A 26165-nucleotide genomic window follows, 5' to 3' on the forward strand; every position below is an offset into this window, starting at 1 on the left:
GACAGAGGGGGGGTCACCGGCCGCGGGAACAGCTTGGACAGCAGGGGCTCCTCCGTGTTGCTATAGCGACCGAATGCTCTGGCCACGCCCAGGAGGCAAGGAACAGTGTACCTGCACAAGTATTCTGGGAGAAAAGAGGTGCGGTAGCAGGATCAGACAATTCATTGCAGTAAACATCTATGGATAGATATAGATGCAATGGAAATTTTGATGCCCTTTTAACACCAATTAACATCCTTGACAGAGAGTAAGCCAAACTCGGCTATATATCTGGAATCTGTGCCATCATATCTACCTTTGTCATGGCCTTCTGGAGTCTGGCAGATATCCTGCAACACCTGCATGATGTCCATGACAGCTTCCAGGATCTGACAGAGAGAACAGAGAGATCTGGGTGAGCAGCTTAAACAGTACTGGCAAATTACATTAAGATCTGCACGCGCACACACACACACACACACACACACACATATGCGCGCACATTCACGCACGCACGCACACACACACAAACACACACCTGGCCTCGTAGGGTCTCATCCCGCTGAGCCACATCTGACAGCAGTGTCACCAGACAGAAGCAGAAGTTCTCTGCCACAGGGAGGTTCTCTGCTGGACAGGCAGGGCAACAAGTTGACACGATACCCTAATGAACTGGTGAAATACAGCATTTTCTACTCGCTTGGAGAAGCTGAGAATGACATCCCTTTACCTCTTCCCTTCCGTTCTGAGCTTTCTTCGATCCACTGGACCCTGGGGAGTCCCTTCAGCAGCCCAAGGAGGTAGGGGACGATTGGGTCTTTGTGCTGCAAAAACACATAAACATGAGCCGTAGTACCTCTGATGTTGGCATGCCAGGTACTGTATAGGTAAAGGTATGAAGTGGAGCTGCCTGACTAGTACCTGCAGGTCAGACTCGACCAGGAAGATGCCCAGGGCGATGACAGCATCCCTCCTCCTCTCGTCCAGCTGGAACACCCCTCTGAAGTCCACCGGGCACATACATTGCAGCTTCTGTACCTGCAGGAGGAACAGAGTGCTCAGTGGTGGGCCTATAGCCAGCTGTGCAGTAAAGAGGTCACCTGAAACCAACAGAAACTGCTGGAACTGATGGCCGGATATAGCCAGTCAAATATATATACTTTATTGTATAATTCTGCAGTCGATGCTTGAGGTAAAAACACCTCTTATCAAACAGGTCTGCTCAGGTTATGCCTCCGACAGAATACAAATCATCTAGAAACTGAACATATCTCGGAGCCTCTATTATTTCTACTCCACAGTCCTGATGGGAGCCTGTTGGCCTGTGCTCCAACGACTCCAATTACAGGATTAAAACCTAACTACGCACACGGATATCACTTCCCATTAGTGATAGTGGATCCGTAAACCTTTTAGATTCAGACCTAACCACAATGGATGCACGTGGCTAAACTGCACCTTGCCTCTGGCATGAATTAGGCCAACACCACAGAGGATCAGCCTAAGTCCTGGATATTTGGGTATGATGCCTTTTGGTTTGATGATGGGACATTGAAGGTAATTTGTGGGAAAGTCTACAGTATTGATACACAATATCAAAGTGGGTTGTCTGCAGTTGAGTGTTTAGCACTCTGACTCTCACACACTGCAGCATTCCCATCACTCCCCAGGTTAAGCACACACTGTCCAATCATCACCTTATATGGTCAAATGGGCCTTTACTTCCTTATTTTCTTAGGCAGAGCAAGACTACCTAACTAGCTAGGCTAGGCTATATGGTGGTTATGCTAGGAAGATAGTAAGTAAACATGTACCTAATCAGTAATAATTAGTCATATTGACAAATAAAAGGGGGCGTATCTCCCAACACTCCTTATCTTGTCCTTATCTTGTATGTTTCTATATGTGTATTGTTGTCTTGTGTTGTTTTTATGGCTGTTTATGAGCTACGTGGCATTTTAATTTCCTTCGGGATAAATAAAGTGAATCAAATCAAATCAAATCAAATCAAATCAAATCAAATCAAATCACTCATTAGTTTAGTCACATTAGCTCATATGAGCTCTTGCCTTGTGGCAGCGGCCTCTCTGCTTGCTTGCTAGCTTCATTCATTCAATAAACATCAGTACCTGTAAACACACACTCAAAGGGAATGTTTAACTTCATTTGATAGGTAAATGACATGCGAATAACAGTCTCGACTGAGTTTCTACGACAATAACACAGCCGATTTCGCTAACAGCTGTTTGGCAGATGAGGTTAGCTAGCATGCTAATGCTAATAACAACATAGTGAGTGAGCTAGCTTAAATACTCACCTTGTCTATGGGAGCAGGGCGGTGTGCGGCTAACGACCGTGCCAAGGACAACACCGTGTTAAAATAAAACCCTCTCGTTCCACCTGCTTTCACAGACATGTTTATTACAGAAGGCAAGCTAACTATTCGATTTTATAAGCATCTTCAAGCGTCAGCCCCAATGAAAGGACGAGAAAGCGAAGACTGACAACTACGGCAAGCACCTTAGTCCAAACAGTACGGTACAAGGTCATCTTGGAATGAGTTTTGTGTCATAAAATAAACTGTACTCAGTGTACTGTAGTGTTTGCGGAGAATCTCAAGAGAGTAAATAAGTGACAAAACACGTATGTATATTTTCCAGTATTCCAGTTACCATGTATTAATGATGGTGTATGATTAGACAATAATCAAGTATAAAGACGGTTAAATCTTCATGATCAGCACTTGACATGTCATCTCATTTGGTGCTTATACAGAACAGTAACATTATGCAGAATATACACTCTGAAAGACAACTCACTGCATAACCTCTAATCCCAGAAAGAGCTGTTTAAAGGCCTACTGCAATTCATGTTGTGCTGGATGAGCCATAAATTAAAATGGATGTAGGCCTACCGATGTTTGGGTAAAGGTTTAGACACACTCAAGCAAATAGATGAAATAGAGTGACGTTGGACACATTGCTTTCACAATCCAAACAACAAATCACAAATGACAGAAATTACAAACTCTTTTTCAATATTACAATCATCCATTACCACAAGGCTTAGCAAAGTCCCTGTTGATCTTTCAATTAAATCTTTAATTGAAGCATGGACGCCCAGCTGTTGCTGGAAGGTACGATACTGTACCTTGACATGGCTCAGACCATGACTTCAACATCAGTGGGATGTGTTGGCAAAACATTGGCTTGACATAGCTGACCACTATACAACAGCATACAGTATACCCCCCCCCCCCACCCTCCAAATCAGTAAGTAAGGCAATTATGGTTAACAAAATATTTTTCAAAACATAAATCTGGAAATCTGAGCTTAATATTTTCTCTTCCTCAAACCCAACCACCCACACTACCTAAAAATGTACATGAGGATATCATGATTAACAAAGAAATATCTAATCTGTTTTGTGACAGCAATTTAAAAAAATAAATCATAACAGAAATTAGTAACATATCAGAATCTACACTAGGTTCCTCAAACAACCATACAATGAACAACACTGTAGGCACTTGCATACAACATTCAGATATTATGATCATCATTTTGTGTTACACTGTTACAAGTGAAACTTAAATCTCCATCTCCATCACCTCCACCTTGGTCACTTTCACCACGGAATGAACTTAAAAGTTAAATTAAAAATGTTGGTGCTTTTCTGAAGAATGTGTACAACTCTGGGTAACAAAAAATCATGATTATTGTAATAGAACCATCATATCTGAACATGATGACCTATTGTGTTTTTTAATTGCACTTTATCTAAATCAGTTAAAATACATCTGACCTGCAGGTGCCTTCTCTTCAGCAGAAGAGGCCATGACATCTGAGCACAAAGATGTACTGCTGCAATGTGTGTAGTTGTGTGGCCCATGGTTCCCTTACAGCCCTATGCATTAAGTCAATACATATATATTTGGAGTATCTGTGGTCCTCTCCCAACACTCTCATTTTCAAGTATTTGTTATAGTGTATTAGTCTATATCACATTATTGGGTTATAAATGTATTCATATTAATTTAGATTTAACATGAACAAAAAATGAGATATTGATAGGCATTAGTGAATTCTCAAGCACTGTTGGTAGATAGACACTTGTCTGTGTTGGCACAGTGTTCTCAGGTGCCAGTCAGGCAGGCCCAGTCCAAAACAAACCCCTTCAACCCTTTACTGAACCCTCACTGAATCTCTCCTCTGTATCTGAAATCTGAGAGGATAGGTTTAAGCATTTGGATTGGGATTCTCTTAACCCCTCAATTTTCTCCCCGCTGAAAATTGTTTGAACCTATCAAAGCTGGATAACATCAAAACATTCTGGAACAAAGCACAGCCCTTGGCATATAAGATCTGTATGGAGGTAGACACTGAGAACATAGGAGTAGGACAGAGGAGATAAGTTTGGGATTGGGCCACGGTTATGGCCAGCCCTTGCTGTCTCTGCCGGTGTGGTACACAGTGACACCAGCCTCAGTCCGTCTTCCACACCTTGTTGAGAACCTTCACTACCTCCTCATAGATGATGAAGACTATGGCCACGTCCATACACACGCGGCCCAGTCGAGGCACTGTACCCTTATAGAACCTGGGACAGAGAGAAGAGTGATAAAATGTATTAGTAATATAGTACCTTGTATCAATGCATCAACTCGATGATTTGACATTCACATAAATGTATCAAGAGCATAAATAGTGAGTGAATGACATCTGTTGTGTTGACATTGTGATACTCTGATAAAACAGGTGCAACTACAGTATATGTTGAGTGTAAACATCTTAATGTACATGCTCTACTTACGCTGCAGGTCCCTCATTCTTCATGATCTGGACAGCGCAATCCCACGTGCCTTTGTACTTGTGAGCTTCCAGGCCCTGTTAAATGAAAGACATAAATAATAAATTATAATTCATTTTATTTATGAAGCACTTTTCATTGTCAGACCATCTCAAAGTGCGACATGACCCAGAGGACGTTCAGCAAGATATTCTATCTCTAAACAGTAATTAATTGATCAGTGTACAGTAACATAGTAATGTTAAAGATTCAGTAATTTCATGGTTGTTCACTCATTGCTTTTCTGACTGTGAGTTTTGCCAACTCCTCTCAATATCATTTACCCAGACCTACAGGAGATCAGAGCCCTAGAGACCATGAACAAGACTAGTACTAAGACCCCGATTCCCATCAAAACTGTGTATATCATATACAGACTCTGAAAAGAGCATATAGGTATGTATCTACATCCATCGGTCTGTCGTACCTGCAACCTGGTCTTGATCACGTCTAGAGGGGTGTTTCCAAACACACTAACAGCTCCAGCAATAGCTCCAAACAACCCAGTCCACAGAGGGTTAATGGCCTTGTCGGGGTCGTCCCCTAAACAACGGAGAGAGAGATCACAGGCTCTTAAGACCGGAATGTGTTTTTATAAATACTGTAACCTAGATGTGGTGCTGTGAAACAAACACACAATCACAAAGACACACACACACACACCTTTGTACCAGTTCCTTAGGGAGGTCATGACGTAGAAGCGGATGGCCTGGTTGGAGCCTTGTTTGAGGACTGTGGCTGTAAGACCCTGGTAGGTCCCCTTCAAACCTAGTGACGTCAGATATGAAAAAGGTCAAAGAAAGACAATCTAGAGAAAAAAATCCTCTGAGGAACATAACACCATGTCATTGATTGTGAACACCTATGATATTTCAAATACATTAGATCACATCACAAAAGTGGAGTTGATGGGGAATTGAAACTGATCATTCTGATCCATGTTGTAATCATTATGAATGACCAGCAGGGGTCAGTATAAAGCTAATTTACTCATTCTGAGACCCGCCCGTTTCTTACCCTGTGTTCTGACAATCTCCCTCACTCCATGGAAGAATCCCCTGTACTTTGGGTTAGCCGAACACTGATCATGGATGAACTTGACCTGAAATGACAGGGCAATACCAAATAATAATAATAATAATAATAATAATAATAATAATAATAATAATAATAATAATAATAATATGGAAATGTATGTGGATAGTTGAACTTCCACTGCTACCAAAGCTTTTGGAAACAGATTGCTGTTGTATGTCCTCATAGATGTTGTGCTTGTTGACTCTGTGGGCCTACTGTACCTTGACAGTTTCCATGGGGCAGACGACCACTACCGCCTCGGCTACCCCCGCCCCCAGACCACAGAGGAGCCCCCGAGTACTGTCCAGCCTCCCATTCTCATCACGCATCTTATTACTGAGGAACTCAAACACCCCAAACCTGCCAGAGAGAGAGAGACAGAGAGAGAGAGAGAGAGAGAGAGAGGAGATGAGGGATGGTTACAAACGTCAAGGTGTTACTGTGAGGGCCTTTTCTAGATTTGATGTATTGGTAGGTGTGTGTGTGTGTGTGTGTGTGTGTGTGTGTGTGTGTACCTAACAGCTGCTTTGGGGATGGAGCCATAGACCAGTGAGCTTAGGCCCCTGTACAGACCCCTCACCCCATGACCCTGCACCGTCTGCTTCACACAGTCACCTGGAGGAGGGGACAAAGCGAAAGAGAGAGAGAGAATGGAAGAACATGATAGATTGAATCACGGAAGGTGCAGAGTGGGCAGATAAGGGACAGAGGGCAGAGGTTCACTGCTCAACACCACCCCTTCACTGACATTTACAACAGAAGACATAGATTGTTATCATTGCCTTATCATAACAGTTTAATTTGATTGAATTTAACAAGGAAGCTATGATTCATTAATAAGTTAACAATCACAGAGCTAGAGGTCTAGAGTGACATCCTGGCAGGCCTACGGGTGAAGATTTTGTACTGAGTGAGAGACAAACATGTTGTTTCAAAGGGTCTTTGTGCCAAAGTCCAGTGCCTTTAAACACACAGGTGACAGCACCAGTCTGCGGACTGATTGAACCCGCACACGCGCGCACGCACGCACACACACACAGCACATGCACCACACATGCTCCGCACTCACTCTGCACGGCACACTCACACTAAACGCACACACACCCATATTCTCAAATACTAGTGGCTATGAATGACAGGCACTCACAGAATTGTGTGTGTGTGTGTGTGCGCGCGCGTTTAGTGAGCTCAGAGGTTATCAGGAAAGGGCAGTTACAGGGCAGGTGGCGTGGATTCACTGTTCCAATCGACAATTGCACTTTGCACTTAAGACGCCAGGAGCTGTGTGAGCCCCAATGAACTGTTAATAAGCAACCATGTGATCAGGGCACTGTCTTAGGCTGGGACTTTGGATTTATTTAATTAGAAGAAATATCATATACTTAATAAATTGCAGTGTGGTATCTTTACAGGCTTATATAATAATGGAAGACAAAAACGGCAAGCTTTGTATTGTGGTTGTGGAACCGTTGACAGACAGTAGATATCCACCCACCGATGCCTTTGTATCTGGGGGGGTTGGCCTTCTCATCCAGCTGCAGCTGGGTCTTCACATACTCCGTGGGGAAGGTTATACAAATCTCTATGCCTCCTGCTAACCCACCTGGGAAAAAATAGAGAGATAGCTGTTACTAGACTGTCAAAGACCTTTCCTCCCCCGTACACACACGCGCGTGCATGCATGCACCCACAGTTGACAGACCATATATGAAGAGTTCATTTGCAAAAACAGATTTGTGCATTTTGATACATTTTGATAAATCATTTTTTCAATCAAATGTCAACATTAAATATCAATTAAATAAGTTTGATGGTTTTGATTACGTAAAGAAGAGTCTTCTTTATTTATTCAAAACAACCCAACTGTAATTTCATTGATATTTAATGTTGACATTTGATTGAAAAAATGATTTATCAAAATGTATCAAAATGCACATATCTGTTTTTGCAAATAAACTCTTCATATGTCAATCGCAGTTCAGGCAAGTAGACATAACCTGGCACGTGGCATCGACAGGCCCTCCAATTCTGTCGGTGCAGCACTTGTTTTTCTCGTTCATGTACTATCCAGAGCTGTCCGGTTAACCATCTATTCTATAAATGAATAACATATCTGCTGATTAAAAAACTGAAACTAGTTTAATACAAAACCTAAAACTCAAGGTTCGAAATCCTAAATGTTCTCTATCTAATGTGTTTCCAAAACTCTAGATTTGATCAACAGTGTGGAACAGCATGTCCCAAACTTAAGTTGTGTTCGGAATCGCTCCCTATTCACTATATAGTGCACTATACAGTGCATGTACCCTACATTTTCTCCGTTCCCTAGGTAGTTCACTACATGGTGAACCCTATATAGGGAATAGGGAGTGAGGGAAAGAGGGAGCGATTCCGAACACAGCTCTAGTGATTAGAAACGTTGTTGTTCCACCTTAACAGGCAGAGTAACACACATCTGCAGTTCAACAGCAAATAGAAACAAGGCTGCTGATTGGTTAGGCTCTGCTCAGTGTGGTCCTGCCCACAGAATACTCCGTGGCATGCTCTGTTCCAACTCAGGGGGCGTGTGCTCAAACGGCTCACTCACACAGCACTGGTCCCTGGTGCAATCCCTGATTAGTTCAACGCCTAAATCAAACAAACATCAACTTCTGAATCTAAATCAGTGGGAGTGAATGTTCCTGTTGGAATCAGAGGATGGGCATGTGAGAAAACATCCACTGTGTAACTTCTACAACGGCCCTCCGTTGATGCATAGAGCTCACGCTGGCATGCATTGAACACAAGTCACACAGGCCAGTCCCACACAGCAATGGGCTTATATACAAAAACACTCATGCATGCAGGCCTGGTGGCACGTAAGTATCTCGACGTTGCCAGTGGCAGAGAGAGTTATGGACAGAAACAGACACACCCCAAACATTCTTTGGTCAGAAAATGGCTTGAGGGCAGCAAGAGCACCGGGAAATAGAATCATATACCGATATGCAACAAACAAGCCAACAAAGCAGGCAATGCTTGTTTCTTCTCTTCTTTGTCATTTTTCAGGTCAGTATGCAAGTTCTCACAAACCAGGCTTGAAACTTGAATGATGGGTAGTAGCCTAGATACAGTACCTCATTGTTGCTCACTCGCTGCTATTCTGACAGCAATCTTCTTCTTCAATAATCTCTCCATTCCTTCCATCTGATGTTGACTTTACGAATAGAATAGGCCTACTGAACAATGCTGTCAACCTAATTTAAAAGAACATAGTGGTCTTTTCTCAAGATAGTGAGGTACAAGGCGTTAAACTGTGTACCTGGTCCCTCTATTAGGAACCTACTCATTCAGTTTGCCCCTGCCGCTGAGCTTGTGACAGGCAGCTATGTTGTAATCCCACCGGGACACATCCCGCATACCGTACATATGCATAGGGAATATCTGTTCCCTAAAAGTCAGAAGAGAAGTGTGGTCTTTTTGTGCTTTGTCATCGTGGCTCATGGAATCTCACACACACTCACACACACACACACACACACACACACACACACACACACACACACACACCCACACACACACACACACGCGCGCGCACACACACACACACACACAGACACACACACACAGCAGGCCCCAGATTCCTGCAGAGCTCAGATGGGCTCTCAGACTGCATGACTGCGATAAACCAAAACACTGGAACTCCCGAGGCCACGGGAACAGAGCTGCTCAGGATTCCAGTGCTCATATGTGGAGAAGAATCGGCTCCTGTCACAGAAAGACTGGAAAAACAAGCTATAGACACACAAGCATAAGATATTTGTACAATGTTGGCAGGTCCACCAAGTCACTGATAATGTGTCCAATATGATACACTGTCAACAAGAACAGTAATCTACTAAAGGCCTGGGCCTGGGTAACATGGTGCTACTTTATAACAACTGTAATCTCCTAACATTGCCAGAAAAGGTCAGTGAAGAGTAAATGATCATTGAGTAGTCTACAATACAAGGCCAGAGCACGGGTCCATGAACGATCCTCCATGTTAGCACAGGACATTCCATAACAACAATTCCAAACCAGTGTTATCAGATTCCCTCAGGCCCTGTGAAAAATAGCTCCCAAATTCTGTAGCAGATGATGGAATAGGTTACTAAATCTCAAAACTGGGTAACCAAACTCTCTATAAGACACACACACACACACACACACACTATTCCGTGAGGGCCTGTCATAGCCACTGGTGCAGTGCCCGTTCAAAAATGGCTTGCTCGGAACAGGCTATTGCTGCTTGCGGCTTTCTTGAGAACTGCTCATCCAAACAACTTCACACTCTCAACACTGCGCTTCCTTGGGTCTGGAGCAATACACCTGCTGAATTTCCAGAGAAAATCAAAATACAGACAGACATACAGAGAGCATTCCATCATAGTATGATACTATGATCACACTTCACATGTCTGAGGGGAGGGGCCTTGAGGTCCATCATGTGACTTGTTACTATCTGATATGAGGGCTAAATGTGTTCTCCTCACCCCATCTAGACAAAGGGCAATTTTATAGTGATATGTTCACCTTGAGTAGAGGGGAGAGATATGTTTTAGAGGGGGTCTGTTTGCAGACAGATGTTCTCTCAGTTGGAGCGAACACAGTTCTCACAGATAAATACAATAAATACTGCCGTAGGCTACATTAATTGCCATTAATCTTGTGTTTCTCATGCATGCAGTGGGCTATACACACCAACACCCACGACAGCCCAAAACGCCTCATAAAAATTTGCACAACTCAGGAAGACAGGATTGCCCTGAGGCGGTGGGAGGATAGTATGGGGACGTTATTGTCACATAACCGCCAGTCCCTCCCCCATCCAGTCACAGAAAAGAGGCAGGCCCGTAGCCAGGGGGGGGTCGGGTGGATCGAACGACCCCCCCCCCTCACGACCAAAGGTCCAGAATTTAAGACCAAAGGTTCAGAATACGGTCCACTTTTGGGGAAAAACGAACCCCCGCTCCACAAGGCTGGCTACGGGCCTGAGAGGCTATCGCATGCCAAATCACATCGGATACTTGCCTCAGTCAGTGATATTGGTGATGCTGGATACCTGGCAAGAATGTCAAATTCATGTTGCTGGATCCCACGAGTTACGACATAAATGCAAAATAATTCGGACAAACTTTGAGAAATGAGAAGCACAGTCTGTGTACAAATCAACGTTGATCTCTACCCTAGAGAATGTAGGCGTGTAGAAAAGCCCTGCTACAATGTTACAGTTTTTCAAAGGCAGACAGGACTGAGTTCCATTCTGCAACATAACAGTTGTTATAATTAATTGTAGCCTACAGATGTTGGTGGGCTACTGACATGTCACCGCAGGAGGAGGAGCAGCCTACAGCTTGCTGTACCCGGACAAAATGATCATAAAACTGGCTACATACCTGCAAGGATAGCTTTGCCTGGGTGGGTTAGTTTGGCTTTTCCTGCTGGAGCTGCGGCTGCCAAACACTGCGGTCTGTGAAATGGGCTCACAAAAGTACGATTCTCTGACATATTTACAGGGCCCGCACAAAAACAACAAAAATCTAGAAATGTGTGGAGGTAGACTCGATCACCGCCCGCCTGGCCGTCAGTCCTGCACCTCTGCGCACGGATCACTATGCGATCACGGTGATCAAGGCGATTTGAAGCATTGGACTTGGCACAGTTCAAAAGCTTATTTGCCTCTGCACTTTGACAGGCGAACTTTCCCCACTCTCGCAGATGCCATCTCTCACACCCACAGTGGCCAGTGTTTTTTCAGGGCGGGGCGCATGATTTTTTTTGTCTTCCGCGTAAAGCGCCATGTTTTTCACAGCAGCCTATCATGTACTCTCACGTTTTAAGGTGGAACGGAGCAGGCTTAATGGTGCGTTCGTTTATAACTGGGAGGTGGTAAATTGCGACTTGCTACTAGGAATGATTAAATAAAACACCTCATGAACTCGCACTTCCTCGTCGCAAATTCGGATGTTTCTCAGCCCCCATTTGCTCGAATGCACTAGATATAACTAGGTAACTGTGATATAATGGTATATAGATATAACTACTGTAGGTAACTGTGATATAATGGTATATAGATATAACTACTGTAGGTAACTGTGATATAATGGTATATAGATATAACTAGGTAACTGTGATATAATGGTATATAGATATAACTAGGTAACTGTGATATAATGGTATATAGCTCGAATGCACACAGGTCGGAGGTAGGTATTTTGCCACTTGCGACTTGCCACCTCCGACCACAAACGAACGCACCATAATCATAATTCTGAGCCGGTGTTCCGAAAAGTTGGCCTAAGTACCTCCTCAAGATGATCTACCACACATGATATGGGTAGCGCATATCCTGTCAGGTAGGACATGTCTATCAGAATGTCCTATGACCCATTTGATTGCGTGTAAACGTCGATATTTCCTACCTGACAGGATACCAATGAATTTAGACACAATAATAGGTAATTCTGATAATTCTCTGACAGGATACGCCATGGTTTAAGCACAATATAATGGGTAGTAGGGCATTCTGATGGACATTTCCTATTTGAATGTCTATCAAGAATGCCCTATATTGTGCTTAAATCATGGGTAGCCTGTCAGAGAGCAAATGTCTATCAGAATGCCCTATGACCCATTATTGTGCTTAATTCATGGGTATCCTAGCGCATCAGACAACATTGCCTGCAGTAGCCTACGCGCTACCCATGAATTAAAATGGATTGTAGGACATTCTGATAGACATTTCCTACCTGACAGGATGTGCTACCCATGAATTAAACTTTAAGATTGAAATTAAATCCAAGCCACGGTATAAACAAAGCCTAATATAATGGGTGATAGATAGGTCATCCTGAGGAGGTAGGCCAACTTTTCAGAACACCTGTTTATGAATTCAAATTTTATTTGACCTGCAAATTTTTTTTTTTTTTTTACTTATGAGTCTTTTAGATAACCTAAATTATAATAATTTGCATTTTATGAGAGCATGAAATCAAATGTATTGCATAGTTACCATATTATGGCAACCCCAGGGAAAGGGATGACCACAATACCCTCAAAACAAAGAGACCAGGGAGCTAGCGATAGCAGGCAGTGGATCGGCCCTTTCATGAAATACTTTGCAATAATACATCAAAGAATCGACATGAGGCAGTGAGCTGCCCTTCTCTCTGGAGCCCTTCTGGCTTGTATTTTAAATAGTGCTTGGCCCTGACTGATTTCTCAATGGATTGTCCAGGTGCAAGCACCCCCAGCAGTTCTTCACACAGAAGTCTAGAACTCTGTAGACAACATTCCTCCAACCCAAGTACAAGGAAATAGCTCTACACACAGATGTTTATATCTGTAGACAACATTCCTCCAACCCAAGTACAAGGAAACAGCTCTACACACAGATGTTTATATCTGTAGACAACATTCCTCCAACCCAAGTACAAGGAAACAGCTCTACACACAGAAGTTTAGCTCTGTAGACAATATTCCTCCAACCCAGGTACAAGGAAACAGCCCTACACACAACAGTCTACAGTAGAACTCTGTAGACACATTCCTCCAACCCAGGCCGCAATCATCAGACTAAATCAGTGCAGAGCGCACCTACTATCTAGTGTAATTGTTAGTAACTTAGTCAAGCGTTAGCTGGCCAATGTTCGTTGAGCTCACACTGTTGAATATCCCGCAATCATTTTGTAGAAAGTTACAAAATGATTGCTAGCTGACCTACATTTCTTTTCATAGGGGTCAAACACCCAGTCCCAGCAGAAAGCACCTACAGCAAAGGCTGGAAAAGCTGCCAGTAAGAAAAAGGTGCGTCACTGATAACACACATAACACATTCTCATTCTGTGATAGCGTTAATTTAGCATGAAAGCTACAAATTGTGTTTACAGTCTTTGGGAATTAAACTCATCAACATGGTTATTATTTCCCAGTATGAGGAAGACTGGACAGAGATGGGTGAAGGCGGAGATGAGTGGATGCAGGGGAAGGCGCTGATCAAGCCTCCTGACCAGCTGGATCTCACCCAGGCGGTAAGGGCCTGACAGCGGGACTCCAGCAGCAATGGTTTTCCACCCGAGTACGGAATCAATTCAGTCAGATCATCCTAGCAGTGTCTGCAAAGCACATGCTGGGACGCAGGCAGGTAGTAAGATATGGATTTGAGGCCTAACTTTATGATAACAGTAATAGGCATTAGATAAGTAGCAAACCTTTAATGTATTCAGATGTTTCATGAAGTGCTCAAATATTTTATACGTAGGCTATCTTTACCCACCTTGCCAGGAACTGAAAGAAGAGTTCACATGGATCCTGACTGCCAACAACCCACATGACCCACAGAATATTATCTGTTACAGCTTCAAAGTAAAGCACTGCAGTGACCTCCATCTCACCTTCTATCTTTTACTCTCTTTTTAAGATACTCACTGGTTCAAAAGACAAATACATTTTCATTCAAAATGCACAGGTGATAGGCTACAGAGCATCTTAGCCCCTAGATTGATATTATTAATCATAACCTTTGACCTGTGTGACAGTGCTTGTGTGGGAGCATAGCCTACATTAGCCTGGATTTCATGGGGGTTGTGGGGAGTAGCCTATTGTGTATCTGTGTGAAGCATAATAATAGGCTACAAGAAAATGCCTGTAACAGATTATTAGGCTACAGCATGTGTTCCTACTACGTGGCAATAAATACAATCTCATAACTTATAGTGCAAAACTATTTTATTGAATGACTACCATAACCAAAAATGTATGATCATCCAAAGTCATCATATAGGCTACTCTAATATTTAGTGAAGTATTGTCTATTGTAATATATTGAGCAGCTGAGGGGAGGTGGATCCTCCATGAAGCAGCAGCAGAAGCTCAGGGTTCTCAGGACTCGAAGGAAGAAGCCGCCAGCCGGTTAGGTGAAGTGCATAGGGCAGGCAATTAAGTTTAGCCAGAACTATCAAAAGAACAGCTGGATGTAATGTTAGAGTTGAAAATATTTGAAGTATAGCCTATTCAAATAGGATATACTATTAGAATAGAGAGTCTATTTTCTGTGTATTTTTTTTTGCATGTTTATTTAAACAGATTAGCCTCGATTTCATTTTGAACAATGCAATAGTTGATTGACAGTGATGTTTTTTCAATGTTTTTGATTTATTGTTCAAGTCTGTTACTCTAATCTGCTATTGTTTAGTAAGACCTGAGGGGAGTATCTTAGAGATCGGCGCGATCTGTACCCTTTTAAGACACTTAAGTTATGAGAACAAACCCAGCAGTTGTCCTTTGTGGTGATCTTTGCAATAGGCCTAGAATTCAGTTGCCAGTATAGGCTATTTCTAAAATGACTTTTATACGGAAGGGGATGTAGCTCAGTGGTAGAGCGCATGCTTTGCATGTATGAGGCCCCGGGTTCAATCCCCGGCATCTCCAATTCACTGTTTTATGCGGTCCATCGTAGAAAATAATCAATCATTACAAAATACTGTAACTGATCAAGCTGTACGATATTACAAAATAGCTGTTTATGACCACTGGAGCTGTATGATCTATTAATACATCCATGTGTATGATGGAGGAGCGCTGCTGCACGATCCGTGAACCTCGACTCGGAATTAGACTGCTGCTGTCAACTGCGCATGCGCACTCTGTCTCCTGCTGCTGTCAACTGCGCATGCGCACTCTGTCTCCTTCACTGTGCCCTATCTGCCCCACGCAAAGAAGGCTAGTTTGTGTGTGACGAGGAAAGAACACTTTGCAGATCCACTCTCCTCGCCTGAAAATCGGTATGGACAATTCAACAAAACTAGTTACTAGTTACTACGTATGATAGGTATCTAAACAATGCACTTGCTTATTTGCTAGAGCACCGGCTAGCTAGCTAAGCTACACTAGCATAGCACTAGCTAGCTAACGTCTATGAGGCATCACGTTAGCTAAAAGTTAGCAAGCTAACCACTGCATCGAGCAATCCGGGAATAGTAGTCAGCAGCACTGATTGACGATGTGATTAGGTTTGTTTAATTAAGTTATCTACGCTAGCACAAGGCTAGCATAAAGGTTGCTCTATGCTAGCTGGCTTCAAGCATTAGATCACAGCTGGCTTGCATCGACTGCATTATTCTATTCATTATTCACTAGTCTCTCTTACTTGAGATGCTGTGTTCATCCGTTTGCCAGCAACTAAAGTCATACTGAATTTAGTGAGTTCACCGTTAGTCATTTCACTGTTAGCCAGCTAGCTATGTTGCAGATGGGGTTTAGCCACCACTTTGGTTTAGCATGCTAGCACCCAACCTGTCCCAGCTGCTGTCCTCTTTGTCTAATATGTCCTCTTTGTCTCATATGACCAGTGAACACAATATGATGGTTAGCCCGATGAACCCCCCATTAGCTAGCTGGTTTATTATAGAAATAGGCAGCTGTAGCTCTAGATCTGTGGCATTTAATGTTATGTATTTAATATGTATAATCAAAATGTTGTCATTTAGTCAATCAAAGAGGAGTCATTAGGTTGATTAGCAAGCTACCTAGCTAAATATCTATCCCAGATTTGAGACAGTTGCCTAGTCCCAATGTGGGGCTAGGTGGTTCATCCACTAGGGATTCTTCCTAGTCTGAAACCAGGCATAGACTGAACTGTGGCATTACTAGTAGCTCATGGTTTTAGATCAGTTCAGTAAAAAGCTGTCATTGGAACATGGTTTGAACTAAGTGAAGAACCAGACATTATTTTGCCAGAACTTGTTCACAGCCAGTAACCTCTAACTAAAGCACAACTTGTTCCAACTGCTTGTGTTGTTGCAAACTCTGATTAAGGTCAGTGAATTAAAGCTAATGTGCTAATCCAGTGCTCCAGCTGCTGAGATGTGTGCAGGTGTATGTCATCCTACTGGTTTAAATGCAGTAGTAGCAGCCCGGCTGCTAGCGTGCCTGGCACAGATGGAACAATCTGTTCCCTTCAGATGAGCTCACCATCAAACCAGTCACATGACTGTTGATGGGACCTAACCCAACCTCCATGCACGGTGGTTGACTTGGATACAATGACGCCGCTTAGAGAGGGCCATGGCATAAGCCTAATCCTCGGAACAGTCTAGAATAGCAGGGGAAAATGTACATCTTTATATGATTCTAACTATCATCTCCAACAACCTTGGTGTGTAAAGCATTGATAAGAATTCAGAAGCATCAATCAATCAAAGCTTTATTTGTATAGCGCATTTCATACCCAGAGGCAACACAATGCGCTTTACAGAGAACAAGGGAGGAGGGCATACGACCCACTCTCTACATATTCCAGAGGGAAGCAAAAACCAGTATCACCCGGGGGCCAGATAAGTGAGCTGTAAAAATTCTTCCCTGACCCCCATGTGGGCTTCACTGCTATAGTGCTATATTCATCTCATGGAACAATCCTCTGATCTAGCATTGGTACCTGAACAACAGTAGCTAAGTTGAGCATGATGTTGAGCATGATGTTGAGCATGATGTTGTGTTGAGCATGATGTTGACCAGTTGTGCTTTTCCTGTTCTCTCAGGCGTGATGGCTGTCCCTCCTTCATACGCAGACCTGGGCAAGGCTGCCAAGGACATCTTCAGCAAGGGCTATGGTTAGTAGTGGGCCATAATTCAGCTCAGATGTAGCCAAGCTCACCTACAGTTTTGACATTGTGGAACATTTCATGTGCTGTATTATGCGCACAATAATATATGCTTTTGTCTGTGCCAGGCTTTGGTGTTGTGAAGCTGGACCTGAAAACCAAGTCACAGAGTGGAGTGGTGAGTGTTTTTTCACCGTCCTAATCTCTCTCTGCACCCCCCTCCCCCGTTTGCTCCCTCCCTCTCTGCCCACACCCTGTCCAGGCTGCCCTCTGTTCTCTCTCCCTCTCCTCCTCTCTCTCTCTCTCTCTCTCTCTCTCTCTCTCTCTCTCTCCCTGGCTCTACCCCCAATCCCATGCTTTGTAATATTCACGCTCCTTAACCCCTGTCATTTTGGGCTTTAAGGTTTGCAGGTGGATAGGTGGAAGTCATTGGCTCTGCTCGGCTCTGTGCTTCACAATGTAGAGAGACATGGCGGTGCGCGTGCGTGTGTGTGTCTGTGCGTGTGTGTGTGCGCGCGCATGGCTTGTCTCTCTCTTATCTGCCTCTCCTAACCCCTGGCTCTGTCTCCATGCTGCTGCCCCCTGGACTGCTCTCTCTGGTTTAGATGGTAAGACTTGGTCCAAGAGCCAACATCTCAATGTGTCTGCTTGGGAGATGCAAGCAGTCTTTTCCTATTCATTCCTATACAGTTACATTCATCTTCTTTACAGTTACATTCATTTATTGTTTCATTGCAGCCTTCATTTAAATGATTTCAGCCTCAGTGATTCAGTTGCCTATTGATCCATTCTTTTTTCCATTCTGTTCCTGTCCGGCTGATTTCACCACTGTTCCAGCCACTCTCTGCCTGCTGCGTAGCACACTATTTGTTGTCTTTATATCTTTCAAACCCTCTATCATCATTAGGGCTGCCCCCTGAAAGTCGACGAGTCGAATCATCAGTCGAGACCGAGATTCTGAGACTGAGATTCTTGAAGTCGAGCTGTCGTTTTTCACTGTCAAGATGCGCTGTAGCATCAAGATCCATGTAGCTATTTGTTGTGTAGTAAAAGGAGACTTAAAACTGATATAGAAGAGGGAAGAAGGCAGGGAATCCTTCTCCCCTCCGCTGTGCGCCTAACCTACTGTGCATCAGCAGTCACATGCATTTCCCAAATGGAATATCACAAAACAAAAATGCTTTCCTAGATCAATCTTCTTGTATTAACTAATGTCTATGTATTTTTTCCCATAGACATATTGAGCTCTGACGTCTGTGAAAATGCTTCTTAATCCATAATTTTGCGTAAATAACGTTAGACATATGGGGGGAAAAAGGAGGAACGAATCGTCAAATCTCTGGTTTGAATAGGCGAATCTGATTCGACTCCGAAGATTCAGTCGGGGACAGCCCTAATCATCATCTAACCATTTCATTTTTTCTTTGACATTTTTTGTCTTTCTTTTGTTTTTATGCACAGTTACAGTATTGTTTTGTGTTGCACCATTTACAGAAGCAGCAGGTCACCGTGCTGTCTAACTAAAAGCCTTGCACCTCTCTGTCCAGCCGTTGTATTTTTCGACCCATCACCCCCACTTTCCTCCAGCTCTGCTGTAACCATTTCCTTTAAATTATTTTTCTCTCTCTCCTCACGTTGTTCATTGCTCATTTACTGTGATTTCTTCTGCAGCACAAATGTCTTTAAGAAAATCTCTTCTTTCAATCCTTTTCTCAACGATATTATTTCAGGCACTCTCTCACCCTCTCTTCTCAAACTCATCCCATCTGACACACACTCTAACCCACTCATGTCTCCCATTCTCACACACTCTCTCCTTCTCTTTCTCTCCCTCTCTCGTTCACTGACTCACTGTCTCTGACTCACTCTCTCCGAATCACTCTCTCCCCGGTAGGAGTTCAAGACATCTGGCTCCAATAACACAGACACGGGGAAGTCCGCAGGCAACCTGGAGACCAAGTACAAGATGAAGGAGCTGGGCCTCACCTTCAACCAGAAGTGGAACACGGACAACACCCTGGGCACTGAGGTCACCGTGGAGGACCAGGTGGGTTCCCCCGTCTACAGGCGTTTTCAGGGTGGCTGCTACACAGGCAGCTTGGTTAGTAGGTTGCTGCCACTTGCTGCTCTGACTGTGTCACCTCCCTCCTCAGCTGGCCCAGGGTCTGAAGGTGGCCCTGGACACGTCCTTTGTACCAAACACAGGGTGAGTCAGAAGAACATCTTCATCTTTCAACTTTGTTTTCCAATTACAGCTCTTCACAAGAATTATGAGCACGTCTTCACATAAGCCCTTTACAGACATAGTTCCCTGTTCATTACTGTGATATCCTTCCCAGGACCACTAGGGCGCATTGTGTTGCTTCTGGGTATGAAATGCGCTATACAAATAAAGCTTTGATTGATAGGGATTTTCGCCGTTCACACATGAGCTACATGCAGGGTTGTTCCCACGTTGCACCTTTACATGCATGCCGTGGCAATCCTTCCTCCTTAGCAAGAAGAGCGGCAAGCTGAAGACCGGCTACAAGCGGGACTACATCAACCTGGGCAGCGACATCGACTTCGAGGGCCCCATCATCCATGCGGCGGCCGTGCTGGGATACGAGGGCTGGCTGGCCGGCTACCAGATGGCCTTCGACACAGCCAAGTCCAAACTGACCCAGAATAACTTTGCCCTGGGATACAAGGCCGGAGACTTCCAGCTCCACACCAACGTGTGAGTACCACAGAGGAGAAGTGATCGGTAGCGGACGTCAGCGGATATCCCCGCCGTTACCGACACGGTAGCGTTGTGTGGTTGTTCTGGGGCGGTCTCGTCTCAAACCTGTCCTCTCTCTCTCTCTCTCTCTCTCTCTCTCTCCCCCCCCCCCCTCTCCTGTTTCAGTAACGACGGGACTGAGTTTGGGGGGTCCATCTACCAGAAGGTGAACGACGAGCTGGAGACGGCCGTCACCCTGGCCTGGACGGCCGGCAGCAACAACACTCGCTTCGGCATAGCTGCCAAGTACCAGCTAGACAAGGACGCCTCCCTGTCTGTGAGTACACCGCTCTGACCCGGGACATACCAGGGCTCTTGGTGGATGAGTGAGGCCTACGCTGTTTCTGAACTGTGTGTTGTCGCCCCCTGCAGGCCAAAGTGAACAACGCCAGCCTGATTGGTGTAGGCTACACCCAGAGCCTCAGGCCAGGTAAGCGACCACCTGGACTTTTTTTAATGTGTCCCATAACCAGCTGTTTCTCTAACCAGCCATTCTTTGAAGAGAAAGACACGTGAAGTGTTGTGTTAAGCCAGCGATCCGTATGTACCCCATCCATTTGTCTTAACTCACGTTTTGTGTTTCCTAACTCTTCTGAGCTGTTGCCCTCCTGCCTCTGCCTGTGTTCTCCCTGTGTAGGTGTCAAGGTCACTCTCTCAGCACTCGTCGATGGCAAGAACTTCAACACCGGCGGACACAAAGTGGGGATGGGCTTTGAGCTGGAGGCGTAAGAGAAGACCCAACAACCAAGAGAGAAGCCTAGAACCCTACCCTACCCCCCCCCCCCCATCCCACACACACACACACACACACACTACACTACACTCTGTCAAGTCCACCCATGTTGATGTAGCTTCTCTTCCCTTGCCCTCCTCATTCAGACACACACAGTCACTCCCTTATGCACTCTCACACTGAACCGTCTGGGCAGTCGTAGGCAAACCAGAGGCCCCTGCGTGTGACTGTGCATAAGGACTAAAGCAGTAAGATTACGAGAGTGAATACTCGAGAGGGAGACCTGTTGTTACTTTTATTGTCTAGGCCGCCTGGCTCCGCCCATAGACGCCATACCTCCTGGTGATCACCATCAGGCATCATTCAGAAAGGGAGAGGTGGAATCTGAGAAGGGAATAGGCAAGAATTGAAGATCGCAGTATCATGACCCCCTTAGCTGACAATGTTCCCGCCAGGTGTAGTTTCCTCTTGACCGCTCGCCGAAGTGGCGCTATTTATCGTGTGATGTGTAGGTCTAGGCTCAAGTAGTACTTGTTGAACGTGTACCTCATTTATGCATCTGTATTCCGTTATTTCCTCCTGAACGCATGTCTGAATGAAGCCCTGGATGCAGAACTGAACAGCCAGTGTATGCAAAAGGAGATGTTTGGGAGCTGGTTTGCTTGGCTAAAAAAAGAGTGCTCTGTCTGTTTTGTATTGGTTTCAGTATTTTTTTGTTTGTTTGCTTGTGGTCAATTGTAGGCACTGGTTGCAATTGATATTCAGTGTTTTGATGTACATGTACAACTTCAAGTGTACTTTTCACATGTGAGCAAAACATTGACTTAATAGTGGGGCTACAAATAGCCCGTAGGAAGTTATTAGGAAGCTAAATAGTTCACCACAGCTACCAATAGCTGTCTCTGCACTGAATGAGAGAAAGTGTCTGATCGAGATTCATATTGGAGAAAAAGTTACAAGCAAGGAAAGTTAAGACAGAACGTCGTCGTGTTGATGTAGCTTTACTGTGCACTTAAGAGAGTCGCTCCCTGGAATCTAGGTCCAAACATCGTTAAATGGTTTCCTCCCCTCGTTTCCTTTCCTTTGACACCACTCCTCTGTAGATGACAGCAGGTAGATGAAAGTAATATACTGGAATCTTCCCGTAGGTTAGTTTAGGTGACATTTCCACCATGTTGCTTTCACCTATCCAGTGTTTTTGGAAGAGTGATAACTTCTGAGAGGATAAATGTATTAGATATTTCCTACAGTTGTTGAGCTGCTCCCATTGCTGTTACTGGTCCCCGTCAGTCCTCTCAGTTTACGAGTTCTCAATGATGACGCTCACGCAGTCATAAACACGATGGGGTTGCGTAAGAGGCCGTTGTGGAACACACGACTGTCCCTCGTTCCTTTTCACTTATGCATCAGTTTGTGTTTTATTTCTCTCCATTGTTTATGAAAGCTATTTCTGTTGTGCATTTGGACACAGTACCTCATTTTTTTTCCAACTACCAATAACAGAATTCTAATAAAAACACAATGTCTTGATTATGGTGTATTGTCTCTGCTTTCCTCAAGTCAAAAACGATACATTTAGTGGACAATGTGTATGCAATGAGTAGGGGAAAAAGTACTCGTACAATTAATATTTTTGCTCTCTTTATTTATAAACTATATCCAATGCACACACTTCTTATTCTGTATAAAAAGCCCACCTCGACACATGAGTAGAGAAGATTTAGCCTCAGGAATTCTGTCCCGAAATGATCAGTGAGAGAAATTCCCCTTATTGCTCCTTACAGTCATGAATCCCCACCATCATACATGAACACAACCCTATGATTTCCAAAGGGGTGGTCCGCTCTCTGCCAATTTAACATTAGCATAGACGCTCTGTCCTCCCTCGGATCTCTCTGGCTTCAGATCAGACTGGCCACAAAAGGAGCCCAGCAACAGTGAGGAGCCATAGCTCAGAAAAGTGTGGTTACTCACTGGCCCAACCGTCCCGTCTTCTGCCGGGAGCTGCCTTTCTCATACATCAAAGGTCTCATTGAGGGGTTCACAGCAGGTTGACCTTAGCCACCACCTGCTTGCAGCCTGTCCGGGCATACTCACGTCCCCCTACCAAGGGGTAGTATTCGATCTCCCCCGCCAGACGCTCAATGTTGGTATGGTCTGGATAGAACCCCTCCCGGGACATCTCGTCCTGGAAACACTCCATCACATGACCTTTCTCCAACAGCTCCAAAGGTAAGAGGTCAGTCTCCGCCCATATTGGATGGAGCTTCTCCAGGGTGTTGCGCAATACTGGGGACAATTCTTTTACCAGGCTACTATAGCGCCTAGCTGCAGTTGTCATAGAGACACTTGAGGAGTTGTGAAGCAGATGTTTGGTGATGTGGGCGTGGCCCAGGTTACTAAGGAACACATAGATGGCGTTCAGAAACTCGTTGGAGTGCTGCGTGATCACCAGGCCCCTCAGGACGTCGAGTATTTCACTGTGCATGTGCTCGGCCTCGTCGAAGATGAACATCGGGATAATCTCGTCCTCTTCGGCGCGCGCCATGGTCTCCGTGATCAGAATGGACAGGGAGCGGGCGCAGCGCCACGCGTCGGCCTCCAGGGGGCAGTGGTGCAGGACGTAGTACTGGAGCACCATTGGCTCCCCCACCACCGAGCGGAAGTGTCCGGCCAGGAGGCGGCCCACGTGGCTCTTCCCCACCCCGCTGGGGCCATGCAGGGAGAGGACCAGGGGCTTACTGTGGACGTAGGTGGTCAGGTAGTCCGTCAGGTGGGCCAGCAGGGCCTCCACTGCCCCCTGTTGGCCAAACACCTCCCTTCCCAGAGTCTTCTCCAGTCCCTCCATGTCATATCTGAGAATGTGGTCGTCTAGGTTCTCTATGGCGTTGTACACCTGGGGAGGCAGGGATGTGTTGGAGGGGGGGGGAGATTAGACAATTGACTACTGACTCAGTAATATTCACTACTTCACCAATCCACCACTACGCCGTACCTGCAGGAAGACGATGGAGCAGAGCAGGTAGAGGCAGTTCTTGGCCCGGCTGCATTCCTGTTTGGGCGGCGCCCTGCAGCCTACTCCACTGGGAAACATCACCCGGGATCTTCTCTTCTTCTTCCTCTTCTTCTGGAAAACACCGGATGTGGGCAGGGAAGAGAGCGTCAGGGGATCGAAGGTGAAGATTTTGGGGCTGGTGCGAGTAGGGGCTCCAGTGAGGGACAGGCCAGCCCCCATCCCCCCGAACCCTGCTCCTGCCGACTCCAGGCGGCGCTTCTTGATGGCCTGGTACTTCTGTCTGATCCGTATGACGGCACGCACCGAGGAGGAGAACTGGGAGAAACTGAGAGAATCGGACTTGCTCTCTTCAGCTTCCTCTGGGTCTTCGTCCACATCCTCCTCTGTCTGGGATCCTGATAATCTATCAAAGATGTCCTGGTCGCCCATCTGAGAGAGAGAGAGAGAGAGGTAGAGAGAGAGAGGGGGGGGGGGGGTATTACAGGCAGAGTAATATGACGTGTGAAAAAGGAAGCTGGAAACCCACATACATTTGTTAATGATGTTACACACTAGTAATCCTGTCTCAACTTCCTGTGCGTATGCATGGTGTCAGTAACACTGCTCTCCGTCCTGCTCACAACCTCTCATGCGAGTGAGATTGAAATCTTGCCTATACGGGTAGAGAGGCATCTCATTACCATTGCATAGACCACTTCCATTCAGGTTTCAGTAGTCGCCAGTCCAGTCTTGTTAATTAACTAGTCAGACCACTCATAGATTTGGCCTTTTTTTTATTGCTATATTGTTTTTATCCTATTATTCTGTTGTTGCTGTGAGGTTGAGGAGCCAGAACCTAAGAGTTTTACTCCCTTGTACCTGCACAATGGATGTTACAATAAATGAATCTGAATCAGTCCCCTACAGAATGAGAATATGAGCATTATGGAATCTTAAATCTACAATAGAGAAATTGATATAGTCTAAAATGAAATTCTTCCACACTATGTGTGTGTTGTGAGGTAATTTCCTCACATTGGACGGAAAAACTCAGAAACATCTGTGAGAAACTCTGTGAGAGACTTTTAAAACTTTGATGAGGTGCAATACAGTAGCCTATATTTTCAATGATCTATACCACAATATTGTCTGTACACTGTAAGCCCCTATGCTACACATTTCATTTACAAGACCATGAGAAAACTATTTACCATTCCCCGAGGCAGGGAATGTCCAAAATCGTTCAGCCAAGCCCAATCTCTAAACACAGAAGAACTAAGAAGAAGCCACGCTTCTCAAATGTCAGGTCCTCTGTCTTAACAACAAACGATAGAGCCCTCTTACTGTATTTCAGTATCCCAAAACAAAAAGACAACTGATGCATTAATCTTTGAAAAAGTATAGTTGTGTGAGCTCCAAAAGACTCATGTGGGGCTTGTGTTATTTCAGAGAGATGCTCTTGCTGAAACAGGAACAGGCAGACTCTTAGAATAACTCAATAACTCGCAGTAAGGCCCCGTTATTAAACAACCTGTTATCATGCATGGTTAAAGCTACAGAGGCTCCCACCCACCTCCAGCTCCAAGTTAGTGTCCAAGTTTGATAAGTAAAGGGGTTTCTGTGTGGGAATGTGTTTCATCTGCAGTCTTGCAGTGTGTGCGTGCGTGCGTGTGCGGATGTTCCCTGGCGCGAAGTTAGCTGTAGTTGTGGTTTTAGCCCTTTGTTGCCTGCAGGCAGGATCAGATACAAGCAGATAGGGTTATGTAAAGGGGATATCACTGAGAAACCTTCCTCCCAGTTCATGAAAAGTCGAGAGGCGAGCAGCATTCCAGACATTCTAGAGCCTTTCCCTAGAATCCATCTCCTTCCTGGAGCCCTCTACTCTTTGCTGACTCCATTTCCTTCCTGATGTTCTCTGCTCTTGCTTCAATACTCATGCACCAGTTACACACATTTAGACAGACAGATGGATACACAGACACACACATACAAACACACACACACACTTGTGCGCACTACCCCTCCCTTCCCAGCAAACACACAACGTCAGGGAGACGTTCAGATCATGTCTTAATAACGTCCGTCGGTCCAGAACCCCATTTGTACGTCTGCTGGACCCCTCAATATTCAAACGTCTGGCTTGGACCCCT

At 44.9% G+C, this 26165-nt stretch overlaps 4 protein-coding genes across 5 annotated transcripts in view; 1 reads left to right on the forward strand and 3 right to left on the reverse strand.

Annotated features, from left to right (window-relative positions):
* The window catches only part of pi4kaa (phosphatidylinositol 4-kinase, catalytic, alpha a), a gene marked incomplete at its 5' end in the record, with an annotated part of 23730 nt that extends 21335 nt beyond the window's left edge, over positions 1-2395 (reverse strand). Inside the window, 6 exons of the mRNA XM_084442405.1 lie at positions 1-124; positions 296-368; positions 518-606; positions 710-803; positions 901-1017; positions 2297-2395. The exon at positions 1-124 is cut by the window's left edge and continues 139 nt beyond it. Of these exons, the coding sequence (XP_084298531.1) occupies positions 1-124; positions 296-368; positions 518-606; positions 710-803; positions 901-1017; positions 2297-2395 (596 nt within the window). The remainder of the gene's footprint in view (positions 125-295; positions 369-517; positions 607-709; positions 804-900; positions 1018-2296) is intronic.
* A 301-nt stretch (positions 2396-2696) lies between these two features.
* Positions 2697-11599, reverse strand: slc25a1b (slc25a1 solute carrier family 25 member 1b). 2 transcript variants are annotated; one of them, XM_084442406.1, is made up of 9 exons: positions 11323-11593; positions 7401-7508; positions 6421-6520; positions 6127-6265; positions 5846-5930; positions 5492-5596; positions 5256-5371; positions 4793-4866; positions 2697-4579 (listed from the first exon to the last, which is right to left on the reverse strand). In XM_084442406.1, the coding sequence occupies exons 1-9, from the start codon at positions 11432-11434 to the stop codon at positions 4465-4467; spliced, it is 954 nt and encodes a 317-aa protein (XP_084298532.1). In that variant the 5' UTR covers positions 11435-11593; the 3' UTR covers positions 2697-4464. The 2 variants fall into 2 exon arrangements, with proteins under 2 accessions (XP_084298532.1, XP_084298533.1); XM_084442407.1 differs by lacking the exon at positions 7401-7508 and having other exon boundaries at positions 11323-11599.
* A 3993-nt stretch (positions 11600-15592) lies between these two features.
* Positions 15593-22504, forward strand: LOC311311804 (non-selective voltage-gated ion channel VDAC2). Its single transcript, XM_084441571.1, has 9 exons — positions 15593-15708; positions 17464-17535; positions 17655-17704; positions 19421-19573; positions 19680-19732; positions 20024-20245; positions 20414-20564; positions 20660-20717; positions 20925-22504. Exons 2-9 carry the CDS (start codon positions 17469-17471, stop codon positions 21014-21016), a joined length of 846 nt encoding a protein of 281 aa, XP_084297697.1. The 5' UTR covers positions 15593-15708; positions 17464-17468; the 3' UTR covers positions 21017-22504.
* Positions 22505-22921: 417 nt separating this feature from the next.
* tor4aa (torsin family 4, member Aa) lies at positions 22922-24465 on the reverse strand (the record flags this gene model as incomplete). The annotated part of the gene is made up of 2 exons (XM_084442579.1): positions 22922-23916; positions 24016-24465. The coding sequence occupies 2 exons, from the start codon at positions 24463-24465 to the stop codon at positions 23062-23064; spliced, it is 1305 nt and encodes a 434-aa protein (XP_084298705.1). The 3' UTR covers positions 22922-23061.
* Positions 24466-26165: the final 1700 nt, after the last annotated feature.

Source organism: Borostomias antarcticus (assembly GCF_949987555.1).
Source record: "Borostomias antarcticus genome assembly, chromosome: 8".
NCBI lineage: Eukaryota > Metazoa > Chordata > Actinopteri > Stomiiformes > Stomiidae > Borostomias > Borostomias antarcticus.

What these genes read in the sequence shown, in the direction of transcription:
- slc25a1b (XM_084442406.1), bottom strand. Translation starts at nt 11,434, where the DNA reads ATGTCAGAGAATCGTACTTTTGTGAGCCCATTTCACAGACCGCAGTGT. An exon ending in ATCCCCAAAGCAGCTGTTAG is followed by an intron (nt 6,266 to 6,420) that starts GTACACACACAC and finishes TCTCTCTGGCAG; the next exon opens with GTTTGGGGTGTTTGAGTTCC. An exon ending in GGAGATTGTCAGAACACAGG is followed by an intron (nt 5,597 to 5,845) that starts GTAAGAAACGGG and finishes TGACGTCACTAG; the next exon opens with GTTTGAAGGGGACCTACCAG.
- LOC311311804 (XM_084441571.1), top strand. Translation starts at nt 17,469, where the DNA reads ATGGCTGTCCCTCCTTCATACGCAGACCTGGGCAAGGCTGCCAAGGAC. An exon ending in CCAAGTCACAGAGTGGAGTG is followed by an intron (nt 17,705 to 19,420) that starts GTGAGTGTTTTT and finishes TCTCCCCGGTAG; the next exon opens with GAGTTCAAGACATCTGGCTC. An exon ending in CACCCAGAGCCTCAGGCCAG is followed by an intron (nt 20,718 to 20,924) that starts GTAAGCGACCAC and finishes CTCCCTGTGTAG; the next exon opens with GTGTCAAGGTCACTCTCTCA.